This window comes from Musa acuminata, chromosome BXJ2-9, assembly GCF_036884655.1.
Source record: "Musa acuminata AAA Group cultivar baxijiao chromosome BXJ2-9, Cavendish_Baxijiao_AAA, whole genome shotgun sequence".
Taxonomy (NCBI): domain Eukaryota; kingdom Viridiplantae; phylum Streptophyta; class Magnoliopsida; order Zingiberales; family Musaceae; genus Musa; species Musa acuminata.
The window spans coordinates 47,284,544-47,306,645 of record NC_088346.1 but is presented as its reverse complement, the minus strand read 5'-3'; the positions used below and the strand labels follow the sequence as shown (position 1 = coordinate 47,306,645).

Below are 22,102 nucleotides of genomic sequence, written 5' to 3'. Positions count from 1 at the left end.
ATCAACCCAAGGTAGAATAGTATGAGGTGGGTTTTTCTATCCTAGATTCATGCACACAAGTCTGAAGTTGGGAGGGGGATTCCTAACTCGACCCCTCCGAAACTTAATTCAGTATGAGATGGAGTTGAGGGTGTTTTTAGCGTCAGAGGTCCGATCTCCTGAAGTTGGGCAAGGGGTCGTCTTTATACCTACGGTCGAGGGTCGATCGTATATAGTCTATTAATGGTCATCGATACTTCGGGCTATTGGCTCGTACACTCCGCACTGTGCGGATCGACTTGCATGGTTCCGTGCTATGTGGTGTCGTTTCGTGCATTCTCGGGTGGTTCCGTGCGACGTCATCTCGTACAGCCTCGAGTGATGCGGGCATGGTCTACCATCTCACAAGGATCCGAGGTGCCACATTGGCGCACGTGCACCATGTCGGCTCCGAGGTTCCATGCTGGCTGTAACGTGATTGCTAACTGATGATCAGAGGACGATACTAGAAGATACCCTATAGGAATGACAAAAGAATAAGAAATTCATTTTTTTGAGATATCTGAAATTGTACTTCTATCTAAAAAAAAAAATCCTGAATACCAAAAAATTTTAACCCGCTCCCATTTATATAAGCAGGCTATAAAGATGAATCTTAGGTATAAACGTGGTTTATATATCCAAGAAAAAGAAAGTTGCTAAGGGAATTGCCCTATGGGAGAACTAAAAGAACACTGTGCATAAGCCATTGTTTTAGAATATGAACCCCGTGTTACACGCAGGGGATATATTCTTTATTTGGCTCTTTGGCATCTCTAGAGAACAGGCCAAGCATCCACATTGGAGTTGCGTGTAACGTATCACAAGCCGCATGGTTTCTCGATAGCTTCTTTTGACCATTGATATAAAATATGATCACATTTGTTTGCTTGACCGATTCTTTTTGACTATTTAACACCTTCTTTTATCTTGTTTTGACCAGGCGAAACACATCTTCCCTGGCTTTGAAACTTGAATATTTCCATCTCCAGATCTGATTTTATGTATTAGTATTATAAAATTTAACCATTCTTTGTCTTGAAATTATTCTTTTTTCACATTAATTATGATTGGTTGAGTAAGACTGCATATATGAATTATTCCAATTCCAAGACTGGTATACTGAGTTTATTGAATACAGTATATGTGAATATTTATGATGGCAATCTTGTGAAGGTTGCCATGAAGTTATCGTAGGACTCGTAGTCCAGTGGTGTGGTTGCATGCTAAAGTTGCTGCAGCCATGGAGAAGTTTCATGTCATCCATCAAGAATAGTTGAGGCCCTGATTCTTGGTACTTAAAATAGAGGATTATGTGATCACACTATGTTGTCTACCCTCAAACAATTCTAGCGGTTCCGTTGTGTAATCTTCGAAGATCTGTTGCACCTACTTGTTGAATGGTTTGCAAGAATGACCTCTGATCTTAATGATAAAATATATGAGAACAAGAAAGATGTTGTTTTTCTATATTTTTAGCATGAGTTCTATCTTTCCATCCAGCTTGTACTACAGATTTAATCGATATTTCCATTCACTTCATTAAATGTGATGGTTTTTCATTCCATTAAGGACGCAAGGGGAGGTCTGATGGCTGCTGGATGTACGAACTGTGAAGTTGAAGATGCTAAGTAGGTTGAAGAAGAGCTATCATCGAGGATCATTAAAGATTGAAAGCGAACGCACACAAAACATGTGTGTCAAATTAGATGCATTGGAGGCCATTCATTACATCAGCAATCAGACGTCATGGCCCGAGAGGTCGAAGGCTTTGGAGATGGCATTATAAGGTTTAGTTCTAATGTGAGTGAGTGTTATTAATTTTGTCTATTTTCCTGGGCAATTTAATCTCTTGTCATGTATTATTGCCGAACACGGTAACAGATTCCAGCTTCCTTGTGGACGAAGAGTTGAAGCTTCCTAATTTTTGGATACTAATTGATAATATTATCAGTCAATCAATCTAATATATATATATATATATATATATATATATATATATATATATATATATATATATATATATATATATATATATATATATATATATATATATATATATTTCGTTTGGCATCCAAACAGAAAAAAAGAGATAGAAGATGTCGCCCACTCCCGTGTGGACATCGATATGCAATTATGTGTTGTCTTCACCCTTATTTTTACGTGGAAAAGAGGTCAAATCGAGATTATTAAAGATAATTAAAAATTATCCTGAAAGAATATTCTATAAAATATACCGTTTCTATTATCAGGTACAAAAGTTTACTTTTAATATATTTAAGTAGTCATTTTTTTACTATTTATGACTGCATATATGGTTATTAATTTGGATGTTGGAGGGATCGGATCAAAAATCCTCTCATGACCTTGGTTTTTATATAGGTGACACCTCATACAACTTCTTCAACAACTATCTCGAGAGCTTAGTGTTTTCTGTAAAATTTTTTGATACTAAAATGTGTTTCTAAATCATTATAATAAAAACATAATAAAAACTGATGCGGAAATGAAATAACGTATCTCCAACCATTATTGTCAAGAATTTTTACAGCGGTTTCTTATTGAACTTTGGCACTTCTCAACTCAGAACTCTCGTTTTAAATGATGTATGAAATTCTTTTGACTTCAAAGAGATGTTGAGCCTAGGGACCAAAATCCTCGTTTATATACATGTTCTCCCATCAAGAACATTTATTATCACCAACTCATAACGTTGAAAAATTAATTCAAATTTATAATATTTAGACCATAATGAAGAATTTTAATGATATTAAATATTTAATTTAATAATAATAGTTTTATTTATAATGAATAAAAAATTAAAATCATTTAAACTATAATAAATGAAGAAATTTATGATAATGAATTATGAATCTTAATGAGAATGATTACATTATTATTAAATAAGATATTTAATAATAACTATTATATTTTCTCCTCGAAGGCAACAATCCTATACATCAAGTTAACCTAAATTTCAAACTTATCTTCTCTTAATACTAACCTTTCTATTAAACTCGTACCAATAGACTTAATAGATATTTTTCTTTGAAGAAAAATAATTTTACTTCCAATTTTTAATTGAATCTATCAAGTCAAGATTGAACTTTTCTTATATGCAAATGATTGTACTTGTCTTCGTTTTTAATCGATATTTATATGTCGACTCTATTTGAACTAGTTTGCATTTTAGTATTATAATTCCTTTTAAATTATCATTAGCATAACCTTGCTTAATAGTTTACATGTCTTTATTTTTTGATTTGGAAATATAAGATAAATTTATTATTAGAGGAATTGGGTTAAGAAACCTATACCCAACCTCATCTTCATGTAGGTCATCCTCAAATCTCATGAGCACTCATTTAATTGAACTACAACGGGCTCATCGAGATATCATTGATTCTTCCTCTAACAACTATTTTGTGCCTTTTTCACTATTAACAACTCATTATTATTCATAACCCTTTTAAAAACTAATAAAATAATATTTTTAATATTTATAACCTCACTAATTTTGATTTTATCTTTTTTCTTTCCTTCCCCACAAGCCCTATAATCGTCACATGTGCATCTTATCATGCCGAAAGTAGCATTATATACCAAGTAAAATGAGATAAAATATCTTGTGAAAAATTTTATGCGGAGATAACGCATAATTACCTCAATAGACTTTTATCCATATAAACAATAAGGGAAGACAATCTATAACCACCTCTCTTAAGCTTACATTGATGTGAGCGGACAAAGGAGACATGTCTTGTACCATTGCGCTATCTTATATTGAGCTTATATTGGAGCAAATATTTTTTTCTAATATTAGTTTATATATATATATATATATATATATATATATCCACAAGCATTTGCATTTCCCAAATAGGTCTTATTGCATTTCCCACGAGCATTTGCATTACTTGATTCATGTGAATATTATTTGGCCACTCAAGACTCATCAAACAAAGCAATCAAATAACGAATTCTAGTTGTTCATAACCTAAGATTGATGTGACAAAAGGAAAAATGATAAAAGGTTTGTATTGATGTGATTCACTTGTCATTACGTGAGTACATACAAGAAAAAAAAAAAGAAAAGGACACAAAATCCACATATTTTGATATTAAATTTCATAACTAATAAAATGAGAAAAGAATTATTTTATTCACATACATAATATACAATAAGTTGAAGATCAATCGGTCATTATTGACCTCATCATTTTTAATATAACCATCTGAGATTGATAGTTAATATGATCTTTTTTGCAACTAATTTGTAATATTGTAATTTGTATCTACCTTATCATGAATTTTTATGGGATTAGTTAAAATTTTCTTTAGGAAATTTTAGAGTTATCATTGTTAATTTGAGATTCATATGTCTCATGTTATACTTGTTCGATCCTCGATTTTTTTTTTTTAATCTTTTCACACATTTAGGCCAAATAGATAAACATCATTTTATTCATCATTCATAAATATTTATTACAATTCATTTATTACAACCCATTTATTCATCGAATCATAAATAGAAAAATAAACATGGTGATGTTAACTTCAAGAATCATCCAAGTGACTCTACCTAGCGGTAGAGGAAGGTCCGCTCTCCACTGGAATCCGATTTAGTACTAGAGGGAGGCTGCTCTGAAAATCAAAAACAAAGAAAATTCAGCAACACTGAGTAGGAACCCCAAAAGTCAACTCAAAATGTATATATGATCAAAATTCAATCAATCATCCCATTGGCGTATATCAAATACCCGAAGGAGCACTCCCCCAACAGCGGATGGAGAGGCTTTACCCTACGAGATGAGTTTGTGTTCTCCCAACAGCGGATGGAGGCAAACTCATATCACACTCCCAACAGCGGATGGAGTGGTGTCCCACACCCGCCAAAGTGGGGACACGTTCCTCCCAACAGCGGATGGAGGAACCGTCCAGCCGCCACGTCTGACGGCCCGCTAATCCCCGAAGGGAATCGTCGTACCTGCTCTCGGTAGGAAAATAATATAATCTCATACTGGTCATGTCCATTTCGGGATGAAATAACATATTTAAAATATCTCTTTCAAATATCATCAATATCAAGTAATATAAATTAGCCCTCAATTGACTTGAACTCTAGTTTAATCGATTCAATTGAACTCGATTTACTAGAGCCTAACTAAACTAATCTCTAATCCTTATTTAACTGGTATGGAACCACCCTAGACTAGTATAATTTAGACTAGATTAAATTCAACTTAGGTTAAACTAACTTGAATAAGTCAATCAATTCAAAATCACCATGAATTGATCTAGACTAATCAAGTCTAGTTTAGTTCAATCAACATTTGAGCTCAAGTTCAACAATAACATTGGGCTAGATTGAGCCAGTCCATCTACTGGTCATGTGCATTATACATGATTGAGCATGCATTACACAAAACTAGCCCAATCCTGGCCCATGGACTAGTCATGTGCGTCGCATGTGACCGCCCATAATGGTTGGGCTGGGGTAGCCTACGGGCCAAGGCCTGACCCGTGGGTTGGGCTTGGCCTGTGAACAATTTCATTTCAATTAATATCCAATTTCATATCATAGCATATACCCATTAACAATATAAATAAAAACATAATAATACATTAAAAGATAGATGAGGAGAAAGATACAAAGAAATAACGTTCTAAATTTGACTAGAAATCATAAGACGTTAAAAGAGGGATTGAGAGATAAGTTTTAATACAAGGAAATAGCCTTCTAAATTCAAATAAAAATCATTCAAAATAATATATTTTAAATTTCAGATCAAAGAATATCAAAAAAAAATTTTAGATAACATATTTTAATCTAACAAGATTTTAATCCAGACAAGATTAAAGATAAACTATAATACAAGAAATATCATATAAAACAAATATATTTTTAACATATTTGACTCTATAATAAAAACCTTAATCATAGGTCAAAGAATATTATGAAAACTTTAACTAATTACTTTAATGCAAAAAGTTTGACATTTAAAGAATTGATACATTTTTTAAACTATAAAACTTTCAACATTTAAATAATTAAAATAAAAGCTAAAACTTTTAATTTTAAGAAAGGTAGGGAAACCTACCTCTTGTCAACAGAGTGTAACTCTTCGTTCCTCCCATTGCCAAGCTCGACTAGGTGAGGAATGAAGGAGAGAATTCCCTCCCTTTAAATAGGAGGAGATGAGCCTCTATTAAGAGAAATTTTTTTTAATTTTTGTATTTATTTAATATAAATTATTTCTATTTAATATACTAACAAATATGATATCATTATATTTAGAATACTTAATAGTTATTTCCTTAATTCATATTAACAAACAAGGAAGTAGATTAAGATTTTCTTAAATTATAATAATAAGTAAAGAAAGAAAATCAAATCATAACTTAAATATTTGATGTGATTACAATACTTGCCCATATACATGAGATAAAAATGTTTTATTTGTCTCTTGCTTTTGGCTTTTCTTGGCTTTTCATCCCAATACCTTCTCTATTACTTTCTTGATAGCCATCATGTAGTTTCCTATCAAAGCTTTTGCTTTTGCTTTTGGTATATCCTCCTTATTTTTTGTGTGTATTTTATTTATTAAATTATTGTAAGTGTATTTAATTTTTTTTTTCTAAAGCTAACTAATATGAGAATAATGATAAGGCTGATATCTTGGCGTCATGTGACTGACATTCGACGTCACGTGATTAGCACATAAGCACGTGTTGCTTACGATGGACGTTAGCACATTTGGGATTCGATATACTATGATAATAGTTAAGCTCGGGAGAAGTGCATCATCAAAAAAACTCTTCAATTGCATTTCAAAATACACAATAGTTGAATCTTTTGAATTCTTTACTAACTTAAGTTTCAAATAGGCTTTGTCGAAAATACTTCCGACATAATTTTACATGTTTCAAGTGCATAAGGACAAATTGATCATTGATCTTTCGGGACAAAAGCGAAAAAGAACATCCATTGACTCTGAATCAATATCTAAATCAAACAATCAAAATCTAACTTAACACTAATAAGATAAAAAAAACATATAAAACTAATAAAAACATAAATAATTATCTAAATGAACAATAAAACAAGTGAAGAGATACTGGTTCGAAATTCTTAATTTATATTCACTCTCCATCTTTTTTGAGATCATAGACTTTCGTTATATCCATTTTGTTTTCATGTCAACATCTTTTCCATCTTATTTTTGTTGATCAAATTAATATAAAAGGTTTTATATAACCTCCTTAAATCATGTGTGTTTTACTATTGAATCAACCGGTCCAAATTCTCCAAGACACACTTGCCATGACTCTCCTTCCCCCGCTCTTACTGTAATTATCGATTCCATCAATTAACATCAAGGTTCGATTCTCTTAAAATTAGGAGTAATACCTTATAGAGAATGATATCTTATATAGTAAATTTACAAGGCATTCCGGCATTCGTCCACCTATGCTTCACGAGAAAAATTATATTTATCGAAAAATCAGAGGTATTATTTTTTGTCTTCACTTATCATGTTGTATCATTTATTTATTATTGAATATAATTTTCACAATCCTTCTAAAACATAAATTTAAGAGAAAACCAAAATAAAATAAGTCAATAGACATAGACTGAGAAATTGGAGTTACGTCATAAAAGTGCCTTTGAAATGATCTCGAAGAAAAGTCTCAACCACCGGATTGTCTCGGGGAAAAGATCTTCGCGTTGAGCTTAGGGTTGGTTGGAATGCGCCTCTTCAGTGAGCTTATCTGCCTTTATCACTGTTAGATTCCTGCACATTGGCTTAGGTCGGGATGGGGAGGGAAATCCCGACTTAGGCCGCTCCAAAGATTAAGTTAGTGGAATTCTTTATCAAAGATCATCTGTCCCTTGTCAGATGTTCTAGTGCTTGAGGGGCGACCGTATGCAATCTTCGCACGGTGGCCAACTCCCTGGACGGCGAGTTCGTACCTTTGGATAATCATCGCCCGGTATATGTGGAACGATGCCATGTGGTGTCGTCCTGAGCTTCCCGATACGATCCTTGTCGGGATGACGTCAATTCGTGTGGCCTCAGATGACGTGGGAGGGAAGCGACTATCGTCCCAAATTTCTAGTGGCATATCCGACGTGGCATCGCGTCTTCCTCCTGAGGTTCTGCGCTTGCATTGATGTGGTTGGGGGTCGTGTCCACATGACGAAATCCACATTATACTCCATCACATACAACATAATAATCATTGTTAGTTATTGTCTACTCAAAACTGAAGTAACTAGAATATCGAAGGAAACTCGTTAGGAACTCACTTGATCTCGATCTTTATGCAGATCGTCTATGTAACGAACGCTCAAGCCCCTCATTCAACAATGTCGGACTTCTATGCATATGAATCCGAACCAAGTCAAGTGAATCTAAACATCACTACGTCCATTGGAATGGTATTACTATTATTATTGTTATTTAGATATAACTTATGTAGCAGGGCTTAGATGAAAAGAGTTGGTATGTTTCAAGCAATCTAAGTCCTCCTTAGTGTTTCTTCTCCACCTCACTCACATTCCCGTTGATGAGTTTGTGCTGAGATATAAGATGTGCCGTGGAGATCATTGTCTACTATTACTTGCAATATAGCTGGTGCATGATGACTTTTTTTTTGCCACAAGAATCATGAACGTTGACCTACGTAAGTAAAAGCTAACACTTATATGCAATCAGCTAAAAGCTTAAGTACCAAAAGGTCAAGAACAGGATCCTCATTTCACTCTAAAATCTAAATCACTAATAACATCAACCGATTACAATATCACTAATACGTAGTTAGCTACCTTTAGTATCTCAATTACTATATTTTAGAAAGTTATATTAGTATCGCTATAATTATCAAAGTGAAATATTTAACCTTATTTCTCCTCATGTCGTCGATTCTACTGACGATTAATACTATACGTTCTATCACATGCAGAAATAACACTAAAAATATAGATAAAAAATAATTCAACTATTTTTATCGTTTAAAAATATTAATTTCATATAAGGATAATTTCTATGAAAGTTTTGATATCCTTCCTCTGGCTCATTCTCCCCTCCGATTTTATTATCTTCTCGGATAGCGTACCGAACGGTGGTACCGGTGGCGATCCTCATCTCTTACACCGTTCCATTTCTCCTACTTTATTATTCTCTTATTCAACTTTGCTATCCTTCCGGATGGCCTACCTAATAGCAACGATTCTCATCTCTTGCAATGTCTTATTTCTCCTACTTAGCTATCGTATCTAACGCGTTCGACTTTACGTAAGATCGATAACTCTCTACCACCTAATGGGAGGATAGTAAAGTTTTTACATAAGTAATTCTCATGTAAAATTATTATTTAAAAAAATAAATAAATAAATAAATATATATATATATATTTTTTAACATCAAGTGACAGTACAATATCTTACATCAATAGAATCACCGAAAAATAAAATATATATTTTTTACTTTCATAATTATATAGAGATATCATAATTTATAATCACAATTTATAATCACCACCCGACAAGACGTCGCATCACCGTCCGATGGTCGTAGGGAGGACGACAACTCGTGCACGTCCCCGTCCTGCGAGTCCACTCAGCCTGTGGGTCATCCTCCCAGTTACGAACTTGGAGTACAAATCAGACCGTCCAAAGCGCCCTTGTCGTGTCGCAGAACCGACGGTGTAGATCGCACCATGATGCGGCTTCCAATTGGGTGGGAGCGTCATCAGGCTTCGCTCCCGGCTCCGCATCACGCCACGTCGCGCGAGTCCATCACTGTTTTAATGCGATTCCCCCTCGGCCTTCAACATCTCCGCGCAACTTTGCGTCCTGACACCTGGCCGTCCTCCAACGCGAGATCGCCTGCGGAGTTTCCTTGCCTTCCCAAGTATCAAGACATAACAGGTCTGTCGTCCCCTCTCTCTCTCTCTCTCTCTCTCTCTCTCTCTGTTTCTTACGCATCTGCACAAATATGTTGCGCGCACTCCCTAGGAAAATTATAAGAATCTTGTGTATTGTCAATTTCGGCAAGGACGATATTTGAAGATGCCAATATGTGTAAAATATTGTGGCAGGAGGTGTTAGTGCTGTTGGTTTGTCTGTGTTTTGTGGGAATTTTTGGGTTTTGGTTGTGATTGTTGGAGACTTGTATGGAGTCTGATCTTGATTATTTTGTTGGTGTGATTGGTTTTTGAGGAAAGATTGAAGTAGGTGAGGAGGGATGAATTCCAAGAGTTTGGGAGTAGGAAGAGACGATGGACAGGCGCAGCCGCCACCGCCGCCGACGCTGCTGTCGCGGCAGGGTTCGATTTACTCGCTGACGTTCGACGAGTTCCAGAGCACGCGCGGGGGGCTTGGCAAGGACTTCGGGTCGATGAACATGGACGAGTTCCTTAAGAACATATGGACCGCGGAGGAGAGCTACGCCATGGTCGCCGCCCTCGGCGACGGCAGCGGTGGCTCTGGTGCCGGGGCCGGCCTCCAGCGGCAGGCCTCGCTCACCTTGCCCAGAACCCTTAGCCAGAAGACTGTCGACCAGGTCTGGCGGGGCCTTGTCGAACCCTCCTCCTCCGGCCAAGGGGCGGCCGCCAGCTGCGGCGGCACGGACTTCCCGAGGCAACCCACCCTCGGGGAGATTACCCTTGAGGAGTTCTTGGTGCGGGCCGGAGTGGTGCGGGAGGATACGGCTCCTTCGCCGAGACCACCGACTCCGATTGGCAATAAAAGTAACAACACCAATTTCTACTATGGAGATTTGCCGGCCGTGAACACGTCGGCTGGGCTGGAACTCAAGTTCAATCAGGCACCGGGTCGAAGCAATGGAAATATGGCAAACGTTCCAATTGCTCACGGTTCAGCTGCTATTTTGGGGGTGACATCCACTGTCGCGAGACCTTTTGCGCCTCCAGTTCCCCTGGGAGCTAGCATGGGCTTGGTGAGCCCGCAGGGCATGAGAGGCGGAGAACTTGGCGGCTTTGGCCACGTCGGGATGAACAACAGATTGATGACGGGGATGGTTGGTCTGAGCACAGCTGGAGTCATGGGAGCGTCAGGGTCGCCAAAAAACCATCTGTCTTCAGATGAAGTTGTTAAAGGCAACGGGGATCTATCTTCTTTATCTCCTGTTCCATATGTGTTTAATGGTGGGACGAGGGAAAGGAAGCGTAATAGGAGTCTGGATAAAGTTGTGGAAAGGAGGCAGAGGAGGATGATCAAGAACAGGGAGTCAGCTGCTAGATCACGTGCCCGGAAGCAGGTGATCTGTTTTTCTATGCTCTCTAGAAATTGTTTAAATTCATAGCCTATGCTATTTAGCGTAGTTGCATATAGTTTTCCTTGTTTTTCTGTGTTTCTCATACATATCGTAGAATAGTATCATTTACATAGAATTATTTTGTTTAGTTAGATGACTTCTTCTCTGTGTGAATTTCATGAGACTCTGTTGTTTGGCAATTCATTGATCTCAGTTTTCGTAACTTGATCCATCTTTTGCTGCTCTTCGTTTATCTTTCTACCTAGGTTTTCTTGTAATTTCAAAGAATTGAGGATTCCGAACCAACCATGAAATGCTAGTGAAAGTGAGGTTTTATCTTAGCACACTTCATATTATTAGTTTCTGTTCTTTCTTTGTCAATATTGACAACATTCTTCTAAAAGATGGATGACTTGCATGATCCTAGTGCAGTGACAAACTATGATGAGTTATTATTTGTTGGAAGGCATTTCATCTAAATTTATCTTAATTCATCAAATTCCTTGGAGAGGTATGTTTTGATCAACATGCTTACAAAACAGCTTTTATAGAAAAATAAACAAAACTTCTCTTTTCCTTTCGTTGTAACACATTCACTTCTCCACAATGCTGTGCTTGATAGTCATGCACGATGGTTATGTCAAATACTTAAATTAAATTTGCCAACTTGAGAGTCACATTTTTCCCTTATTTTTTCAAATAATACTACCGGAAGAGATCAGTAGGTTAACTAGATTTAATTTGTCAATAGTTCTAAGATGTTGAGACTTAAGAATATGTTGTTCAAAATATGGATTTTGGAAATAACATGACAAAAGAAGTAAAAGATTGACCCACAATTGTGAATATGTTGTTGTTATTGTAAACATAACTGAGGCTATAGAACAATAAAGCTGTTAGAACCTCTGGCACACAGGACAGTAGAACTTTCAGGATCATACATTTGCCATGCTTCTTCTCTATCATTATTTTTTCATTTAAATAGAGAAAAGGGAGTTCTGGTGGTTGTTGCCCTTAAATAGATATTATGTAGATAATAATTAGCTTTATTCATGACTTTTCCTGTGTACATTCTACTTATGTACATTTTATTTGAGTTAGGCTTATACTGTGGAGTTGGAAGCTGAAGTGGCAAAACTCAAAGAGCTAAACCAAGAATTGCAGAAAAAACAGGTAGTTCTTCTTAATGGTACTTTGACATGTCTGATTCATGATAACCAAAATTCATTGTTCATTTTTTCATCAAAATCCTTTTATAAAAATAGGGGTCCCAACATTTTCTTTTTGCCTATCATCACAATTTTCATGTAGGTTTTGTAAAATTGCCAATAATAGCATTGCCCTTGTCTTTGCACTTGAATGTTTATGAGACCAAATTTACAGATTCTATGCAACCATTTGTGGTAGGGATATTAAAAGGTAGAGATCAAATTAAGACTGATAGTTTCAAGGTTTTCTTTGGTATCCTGATTTGATATTTGTGGCTTAGAAACACCAAATTCCAAATGTTACTGGATGTTGTCATCAATTCTATGGTAATTGTGTTCCATAATAAGATAAATGATGAATAAATGTCACGATTAAAACCTTCACCTTGACGCTTTCATCATAACCATTGATTTTTATGAACGTTACTTCTGTGTTGGCTTTGCTGCCTCATATCAATGTATGTTCTGTTTCAGCATCACAACATGTACTTTTCTTAAAAGATCAATATGAAGACTATGTTTACAATTCTGAGAGCAAAATGAAAGATTGAACTTCTGATGACACTCTTTGATGCTTGCAGGTGGAAATGATGGAGATGAAGAAGAATCAGGTAATTCTTTCACTTTATAATGATTATTTATGTAGGTTTCTTTCCAACATTCAGCCATTTCTGTTCACTGTTTACAATTTTTCTGATATATTTTTTGTTTTGAATGTATAGTTGATTAACTTGATAACTTTGGCAGTTTCTAGTTGCATTGCATTCTTTTCTTGACAACTAGTTGTGCAGTTTTTATGTTATATTATTGATGGAACATTTTCTTCTCTATAAATTGGATAAGCTTTCGATACAAGTTACTAGACTGAAGGTAATATCTTTCAGATATGCTTCTCTTCACTGTATTAACTTATTTTATTCTCTGATTTTATATGACGTTGAATAGCAATTTGGGGAAAACATAAATAAGATGACTTGTGTTTTCAAACAATAAAGAAAATTTTATGAGGAGGAATAGTCCACACATGAGTTGATGGAACATCAAACACCCATATGTCCTTGATCCTTCTCTACTGCATATCTATTTGGAAATATCCAAAGTATTGACAGATAAATCATTTATTTTGTTGTCCTTACTGTCTCTAAAATGTTTAAGTTCTTATAACTTGAAACCCAAAACAGAGAATGAACAGTGTATGAGGCCAAGGAATCAATTTTTTTATACTGGTTGATTCTGTATGAGTCAAGCAAGGATCTGCGCACCCTTTCATGGATTGACTTGATACCTGCGATATTGTTGAACTAGTAAATGCTGCTTGCTGTTTTTAATTAGAAAAGGGCTTCTCTCTCTCTCTCTCTCTCTCTCTCTCTCTCTCTCTCTCTCTATCTATCTCTCTCTCAGTGAATCTATTTTATTGTTATCTCCTATTCTAACCTCCCTTCTCTCCCCTGTTCACATTTATTATTCAATATCACTTATAACCACTAGATTTCTAAATAATGTCATTGTTTATCATGTCTTAGTGTACATGATGCTTGCATTGTTGAGATTATGTTTGACGGTATGGGTAGTTCACGAAACATTCTTCTCCAATGTTTGTTTGACAGGTAAACAGGAAAGGCGGAGATAGTTTTCTGGATCTCTAGGACAATTTAATATTTTTTTTTCAGATTTTTTTCTCTGGAAAACGAAAATAAAGCTCTCCTAAATCTTCTTATGACTTTCCAACAACACTCTGAGAAAAGAGGCTAACTTCAGTTTTTTCTGCATTCCAAATTTAAGAAAAGAAAAAGCAAAAGATTTGATTTCCCTTTCCGACAAACCAGAGAAGTTTAATTAATCTTTTAATGAGAAGATTTATCATTGAAAAATTCTTCTCCACAATTTCCCTTGCAACCATTTAGCCCTTATCTCAAAGTTATAGTTTTGATCTTAGTTTTGTTTGAAATAGTTGGCAAAAGCTAGATTTTTGTTCGAAAACGTCATTTATGGCTATGATTTAAGCCAGAATCTAAGTTTCTCTGCTCTATATGACTATGAAGTATTTCATGGGTGACAAAATTCATCAAGAAGAGGAATGCCAATCTGTAATGTAAAAGAGTTAAATCTGACATAATCAACATGTTTACCAGAAATAGATTTTTGAATGAAGTAAACTATTTTGGGAGCTCTTCGAGAATATTTTGAGAGTTCTGTAATGGCATTAGTTGGCAGCATAAATCTTCAGTGGCCTGGCACCCAGCATAAACCTTATCACCAGTGATTCGTCTTAACCATTTTTTAAATTTGTGGAAATGGTATCTGACCATTTTCTACTACTAAAAGGAAAATTGATTGGTTTGACATTTTTCACCCTACTTTTGCTTAATGTGATTGACGATTTTCATGCAACTGTAAGGCACTGACTGTAACTTATTTTGCGGCAAGAATTACAAAGATGATTTGGTGACTTCATATTAGAACTTTTGTTCTCAAGTCTGTTCCTGTATTGATGTGTGGAATCATCATTAAAGAAACATGTATCATTTTGTTGCTCGATCCAAAATTGCAAAATTCATTGTGTTATATGAATCTTGATAGATGTTACCCTCCCTTCATTTTTGTGGTAGAGGTTAACAATTTATCCTTGATATGTTTTTCTTGTTTTATTGGTAAGTGTACAATTTTACAACAACGGTGATAATTAACAAATATGATAATTGCAGCAAATTGAGAACATAATAGCTATGGCATCTTGTTTCATGGTGATGGTTGAAGTTTTGCCTTCCTTCCACATGACTTGCCTCTTCTCCTTTATTTCCGTTTACTTCTTCTTTCCTTTTTGTCTTTGTAAGCTTGAAATCACATAGAGTTGAGTTAAATCGACCAACTCAAGTTAAGTTGGATTGACCTATTTAATTTTGCCGAATTTCTGATTATAAGGTGAGAAATTAGCCAAAAACATGCTAGACAAGGTCAGCACCATAAAGAGATCCTTTTTTGCTGCTTGCAGGATTTATAGGCGAGCTATTTTAAAGCTTAATTTTTTATATTTTTGCATAATACCTATATTCTTATTGTTTTTAATGAACATAGAAATTTCATGCTCTAATCTTGGCTTTGTGGCAATTTAGTGCTTTCTGTTTTTATAGAAGTTATTGTTATGAAAGTCACAAGGTTCTTCACATCATTAAGTTGACACACAGAATTATAGGTTACATTTCTATTACGTTTAAGCTATCTGATCTATCGAACAGAATTTTCATAGGTTGATGCTTTTTTTATTCTAAGTTAAATTTAAGTTTATGATAGTACTTCAAAATTTGCTCAGTGGTGCGACTTAAAGCCTATACTTGAATGACTATGGCACAGAGTAGTACATTTTGTTGCTTATCCGATTCAATAATAACTTCTTTGCATTCATGACAAGAAAATGTTATACTGTAAACGTGTGATTTTTTTATGTTGCTTCTCAAAGCAGTTGTTCCAATGTCTGCCACCATATAGTTTTCTTCTATTTCACCGGGGTATGGAGTAATAAGGTGACGCACTAAATAATAGTCTCATAGGAAGCAACATTTAATATCCTCCGTAGTTTGACAGACAGTGATAATGGATACCTTCTAAGATACAATGATAACTCAGAAATCCACATGTATCTGTAACTTGGAAAGAGCATCTCAGAAAAAGCTATTTGTTGCTTTTTTTTTTTAAAGCCCTTTATCTTTGCATACATATATTTCTATTCTGAATTCTTCTCAAATATATATTTTCACATTCGATAGCTATGGAAAATGAATGTACTTACGAAGGTTAAAGTCGGAACTATCAGGTCCTCCAGGTGATCAAGCGGCAGCACGGACAAAAGAAACAACGGTTGAGGAGGACACGAACAGGTCCATGGTAAAGCGGGACTTGATGACAATAGGTGAATCAAACTATAAAAACCCACGGTGTGAAACTATTTGAGATCGACTAAATGGATTTTTTTTCTTCATTGAACTATGTGTATGTGTAAAATGATAGTTGTTGAACCAGAATATCTTGTATTTTAGCTCATAGAGCAGTTGTGTATATGAATTGCACCTCTTGCTGTAGAATCCAGATCTTGTATAATTAATTTCTCATCCATCTTGTTTTGCTTGTTTGCTCTCAAAGGGCCATTTTCCCCCTCAAGCTATGAGCATTCCCCCCCCCCCCCCCCCCAGTGTGATATACATTGCAAAGAGTCATCTCTTGAATTCACATATTGGCTTTAGATTTTGGTGGTGAGTCATTATACATGTCTGTGCCTGGAATTCAAAATTTATTCAACATGTCCTAACTAAAGCACAAAAAAATCATTAATTGCAAAGAGATATATGGCACTTTCGCTGTAGTTGAATATAATGTTAGAGATTCGTTAAACTGAATACTCTCTTCAAATTGATCGTATCAGCCCATAAATCTTTTCTAATAATCACTAGGGATAAAAAGATGGATTAGATTGTGCAAAATCAACTTAGCCTTCCAATCAGACTCCAATATCAAATGGATACTATACTAGATTGGATAACCATACATGTCCGGAAAGAATAAGCTTAGGACCAGTGGATACGAAGTAATCAAGAATACATAATAAGGAAGCTAATTCAAATTTATCAATCACATTTCTCAGAAACATCTTGAAACAAACGATACACACCATATCTAAAGGATCAAATATATCACAGCTTTTCCTAAACGATTGCGGACACTATTTAAGTATATTCAAATATTTATTTATTTATTATAGTATGTGATAAAAATAAGATTTGAATTTACCAATCAAAAACTCTATATTAAAATAATAAAAAATATTAAACAATAAATATGTTAATATTCGATCGTGTCCGGATTCGGGTAGGACAACAGTTAGTTACTTGCTTTAAGACGATCTTATCTAACCTTCGTTCGCCCAGCCCGGTCGAGGTGAGTCCCTTTTCCGTAGCTAAGTGGGTACGAATCTCTACCCGTCAGTCCGTCGCCCCCTACTGCGCCGGTTGGCAATTCATCGCCATCGCATTTAATTCCACCCCCTTCCCCTCCGCCTCTCCCTCCCAATAACAATTCTACACGCAAACGCAAGCAAAGCTGCCCACCTCTTCCCTGCGTCTCTGGATCGGTCGGTCCTTCGATTGGGGAGGAATTCGGTAAGTGCGGAAGGAAGAAGAGATGGAGAGCTCGTTGCAATCGGCAGGCCTTTTGGAGCAGATGAAGATCCATCTCTCCACCGACGCCGGCAAGGAGGTCACCAAGAAGATCGGCCTCGTCTACCAGCTCAACATCGCTCCAAAGGTCGCTATGTTTTTTTTTCTTACGTCGATGCTCCCTTTTGCTGGAAACCGTAACGCTAACCCTAAATTTTGTTTCCTGCTCTTTGGGGCCTGCAGAAGATTGGGGTGGATGAGGAGATCTTTGTCGTCGACCTCAAGCAAGGAAAGGTCACCAAAGGTCTCGCCTTTTGCCCCTTCCCCTTCAATTTCCTTGCCTCCTTGTTTGGTTAATAGAGATCGTAGAATTGATGTATTTGTTTTTGTGATTTGTCTATGCTAGGCCCGTATGATGGAAAACCAGATGCGACCTTCTCGTTCACCGATAAGGATTTCCTCTCTATTGCTACAGGAAAGATGAATCCGCAGATCGCATTCATTAGGTGATTACAATTAGTTGTTCCTTTATAATTTCTTTCCTTTCTCATCTGGAAAAAAGAAAGACATTTGCTTGACTATTGATATTTCTTGGTGTGTTTCTTTTGTTGGTTGCAGGGGAGCTATGAAGATCAAGGGTAGTATAAGTGCAGCGCAGAAGTTCACTCCAGATATCTTCCCGAAACCTTCGAAGCTTTAATTTGGAAGCTCATTCGTCCTTTTCTCTTTATGGACAATAAAATAACGTCGCTTTTTGATTTATGGCCCTGTTATGGAAGGATCAGACATGGAACCAAGTAATGTTATATGAGTAGGTTGAACATGGATAGGTTTTGCATATTCTTATGATGCATTAAAAGTTTATTATATCCATTGATTATTTCTTCATAATGTCCTCTAGTAACTTATTTTGCAGCTCAAATTGAATCTTTAGGTTTCTTGTTTTATTTAATCAGTTACATGATTGTGTTGGAGTGTTAAGATTTACAATAAATTCTATTCCTGTTTGGTCATAAGATCTTCCTTACTTTATATTGTGAGTTTTATTACTTTTCACAACTACAAGTTCTTGCCATGTAGAGGAAACTAAAAAAAGATGAACAAAGGCAACAACATCACAACTATTGCAATCAAACAATGTAAAGATTATATTAAAATTATTACCCTTGTTGCAATGGGAACTAGGTTGTAATAAAAAAAATATGGAAAGTAAATAGCACTTCTAAGGTTTCTTTCACTAAAATAATTCATAATAAAGCTTAATGATTTTACTGCTAAATCTGATACTAATTAATGCTTATCCTACCTAGACTCTTAACATTGTTATTATTCTAAGTGTGAAAGATTCAGTAATTGGACTATCTATGGAGAAAATATGAATTTAATTAAGATATCCATTAGATTAGAAAAACACATGGTTGAAAGAATATTCCCATAAAATATCTAACAGTCCAGATCTTTTTTTTTAATGATATATGGGAAATCTAACGAATTTGCAGCCATGATGGAGTGGATTAGTAATGTTATGGATATCTATATATCACATTCTGGTAATATATTATGTTTAAGTTGTATGATCTTTCATTTATATCTTTCAAAGTTGTCCCACTACGTTAAAGAAAGCTTTTATCCTTCCAATATCAGTCAAGCAAATTAAATATGGTCATTTTAGTGTTGTCAGTAAGTTATCCATTTTTTCCTCACTTGAGATCTTGTATAAACATGCCAGTTGTCAATCATTACTTTATGATGACTGAAATTCAGAACTTGGCCATGAAATATGCGCCGCACTCATCTTAAGTGAAAAAACTATCCAACTCAGAAGCATCTAGGTTCACTGTCTTGTAGCTTCATTGCTACATCTTTGTTGAAAGTTATATACAAAAAGTTGCCAACTAATAGCTTATAGAATGGTGTATATGTTTTACAGGTTTTATGGATTTGAAAGTTATATGCAAAAAGTTGCCTAGTAATAGCTTTGTAGAATGGATTATACATTTTATGGATTTTAAAGAAAATAATGCTTATACATTTCATCCTTTCTTCAATGATTAACTTTGGGGGATCTTTATGGAGGTCATTTTGAGGTAGTACTGCATTGATTGTATGTGTTTTCTGAAGATCAATACTTACAATAGCAGTTACACATTAACGCCAATCACCTGCATGAGGCCTGTCTTGTGCTAGGCTTCATAGCATTCACCTAAAATTTGAGAAGTCATTAGTTGATCTCATTGATGTATGCATCATGCCCGTTGCCATGATGAGATGGACATCTATGATCAACTATCAATTTGCAATAGTTAATACAAGATCTATTTGGATAACATCAATAAGATTCAGAAATTTATTTAGATTTTTCTTGGCTGGCATCTAAATCAAATGTCAGGTTATTGTTCATTTTTCTTAGTTGTTTGTTCATCTTGTTCTTATTGTCTCACATGTAACACAAAACCAAAGTATTTGAAAAATGAATAAAAGTTTTTGCATTATGATTGAAAAAATAACAAATAGTGCTTCCAGATAAGACCAAGTGCATCCTGAGAAACCTGTTTCTGATCATGATGTTTTAGGTTGACACCTATGTTGATATTTACTTCAGGGTTAGTATTTCAGGGCAACATCTTATTTGAGGATGAAACTTGTCACTTGAATTCCCAGTTTACTTATCAGGAAAGAAGTATCATCACAAAATGCTGACTGTCACATGTGAATATTTGAATTCAGTATGAATTATGCGAAATTGCACTAGTTAATTGCATGCACTTGTATACTATATATGAGATTTGACTGAATGTTGAACTTAAAGTAAGGATGCTCAAACAATAGCCAATGTTAATGAAAGTTAGGAGCATATTTGACTGATGTACAATATGCGACTCAATGCTACTGGTACCGGAAATACTAAGACTCATGTACTTTTGTAGGGGAATCCACTTTATGAATTGAATTCTATGATGACTGATATTCAAATATCATTCAAATTCATAGTCACGTAAATATGTAATAAGACACAGAACTATATTTTAAATATAGGATAGTGTTCTAGAAGTCTTAAAAACTTACTTTTCCAAGAAAAGAATCATAGGACTCGCAAAACTCCTGCATCTTCCAGGTTTAATTGGTTGAAGTGTTTGAGTTAGGGACAGAGATGAGTAAGTTTAATCATCTGTGTTATCGATGGCAGTATCATTGGGTACGAGTGAGGCATGTGTGATATGAAATGGCAGTATCATTGGGTATGAGTGAGGCATGTGTGATATGAAATAAGAAGCAGTATCATTGGGTATGAGTGAGGCATGTGTGATATGAAATAAGAATATTGTGGTACGCAGAAGAAAATAATTTATGGGTTGAACTGTGACTCAGATGGAGGGATAGTTTCTTTAATCTTGACTAACCAATGATCTGTGTCTCCAATGACAGAGGACTAGAACACTGGATGACGGAATGAGATTGAAATTATAATCACATCATTTGACACTCATAACAGTGGTTGTCAATTATGGTTGATTGTGGTCATGCAGATCCAGCTAGTGGTTTTAACATCAAGATGTCTATAACAATGGAGTCGAAAGGTTTCTTGAGCTACCAAGGGCTTGTTCTTTTAGAATACTGTTGGTTGTGCATGATAAGTGACATCACATGCCATCATTTACCTCCCTATCATATGTTAGCTAATAGTATCTTATATATCTTTTGACATATAATGGACTTTATAGTGATAATGAAGTTCATCTTCCATAAGCCACTTTATTATTTGCATTTTATTTCTTTTGCTGTTTCAGCACAAATTTTTCATGAGTATCATCAAAACACTACTGAAATTTCAATTGGTGTGTCATCTTGTTTGTGCAGGAATATTAAGAAAAGGACTGTGTTATCCTCTTGTTTGTTTTTGCTTGATCCTTTTATAGAACATGGACTACGGAATTTAAATTTAACTTATTTGCATACTTTGGTCAATATGTCATGCTGCTTCAGATCTTTTTAGTGGAACCATTCTTACTCGGATTAAATCCTGTGTGCCCCATTTCAGTGTTGACTTGAATCGCCATTTCTGTTATTAAATTGCGAGTCTTTTACCTATAATATGATTTTATGTTTTACAAATAATTAGGCATAGAATTGTGACAAAGCTTCAATCAGGAATTCGTAATATAATCTGACTCGATGTCTGTAAATTAAACTGCATCGAGGTTTTCTTTCTTTCTTTCTTTAGCATATGTTTGCCATTGGCATCTATCTGTAATACGAGTCAACACTTTTTGTCGGATTCTATGGATTGCTTGCATCAGTTTCGAAACCCGTCTTATTAGCTCCTTGTATTGAACATTTCTGCTTGGCTTCAATTCTTCTTGTTGCTACTGCCCTTTCAATTCTCAAGTTAAGGCCCCTAACATGCATGACATGAAGTCAACGAGAGAACAATAGGAGAACCATTACC

General features: G+C 35.3%; 2 protein-coding genes across 3 annotated transcripts; both read left to right on the top strand.

Annotated features, from left to right (window-relative positions):
* Window positions 1–9,818: 9,818 nt before the first annotated feature.
* Window positions 9,819–16,630, top strand: LOC135580776 (bZIP transcription factor TRAB1-like). Of its 2 annotated transcripts, XM_065126964.1 has the most exons (5): window positions 9,819–9,952; window positions 10,249–11,303; window positions 12,402–12,473; window positions 13,090–13,119; window positions 16,320–16,630. In XM_065126964.1, exons 2-5 carry the CDS (start codon window positions 10,269–10,271, stop codon window positions 16,392–16,394), a joined length of 1,212 nt encoding a protein of 403 aa, XP_064983036.1. In that variant the 5' UTR covers window positions 9,819–9,952; window positions 10,249–10,268; the 3' UTR covers window positions 16,395–16,630. The 2 variants fall into 2 exon arrangements, with proteins under 2 accessions (XP_064983036.1, XP_064983035.1); XM_065126963.1 differs by lacking the exon at window positions 9,819–9,952 and having other exon boundaries at window positions 9,974–11,303.
* Window positions 16,631–17,434: 804 nt separating this feature from the next.
* Window positions 17,435–18,546, top strand: LOC103999166 (sterol carrier protein 2). The gene is made up of 4 exons (XM_009420830.3): window positions 17,435–17,803; window positions 17,899–17,959; window positions 18,062–18,161; window positions 18,274–18,546. The coding sequence occupies exons 1-4, from the start codon at window positions 17,681–17,683 to the stop codon at window positions 18,353–18,355; spliced, it is 366 nt and encodes a 121-aa protein (XP_009419105.2). The 5' UTR covers window positions 17,435–17,680; the 3' UTR covers window positions 18,356–18,546.
* The last annotated feature ends 3,556 nt before the right edge of the window (window positions 18,547–22,102 follow it).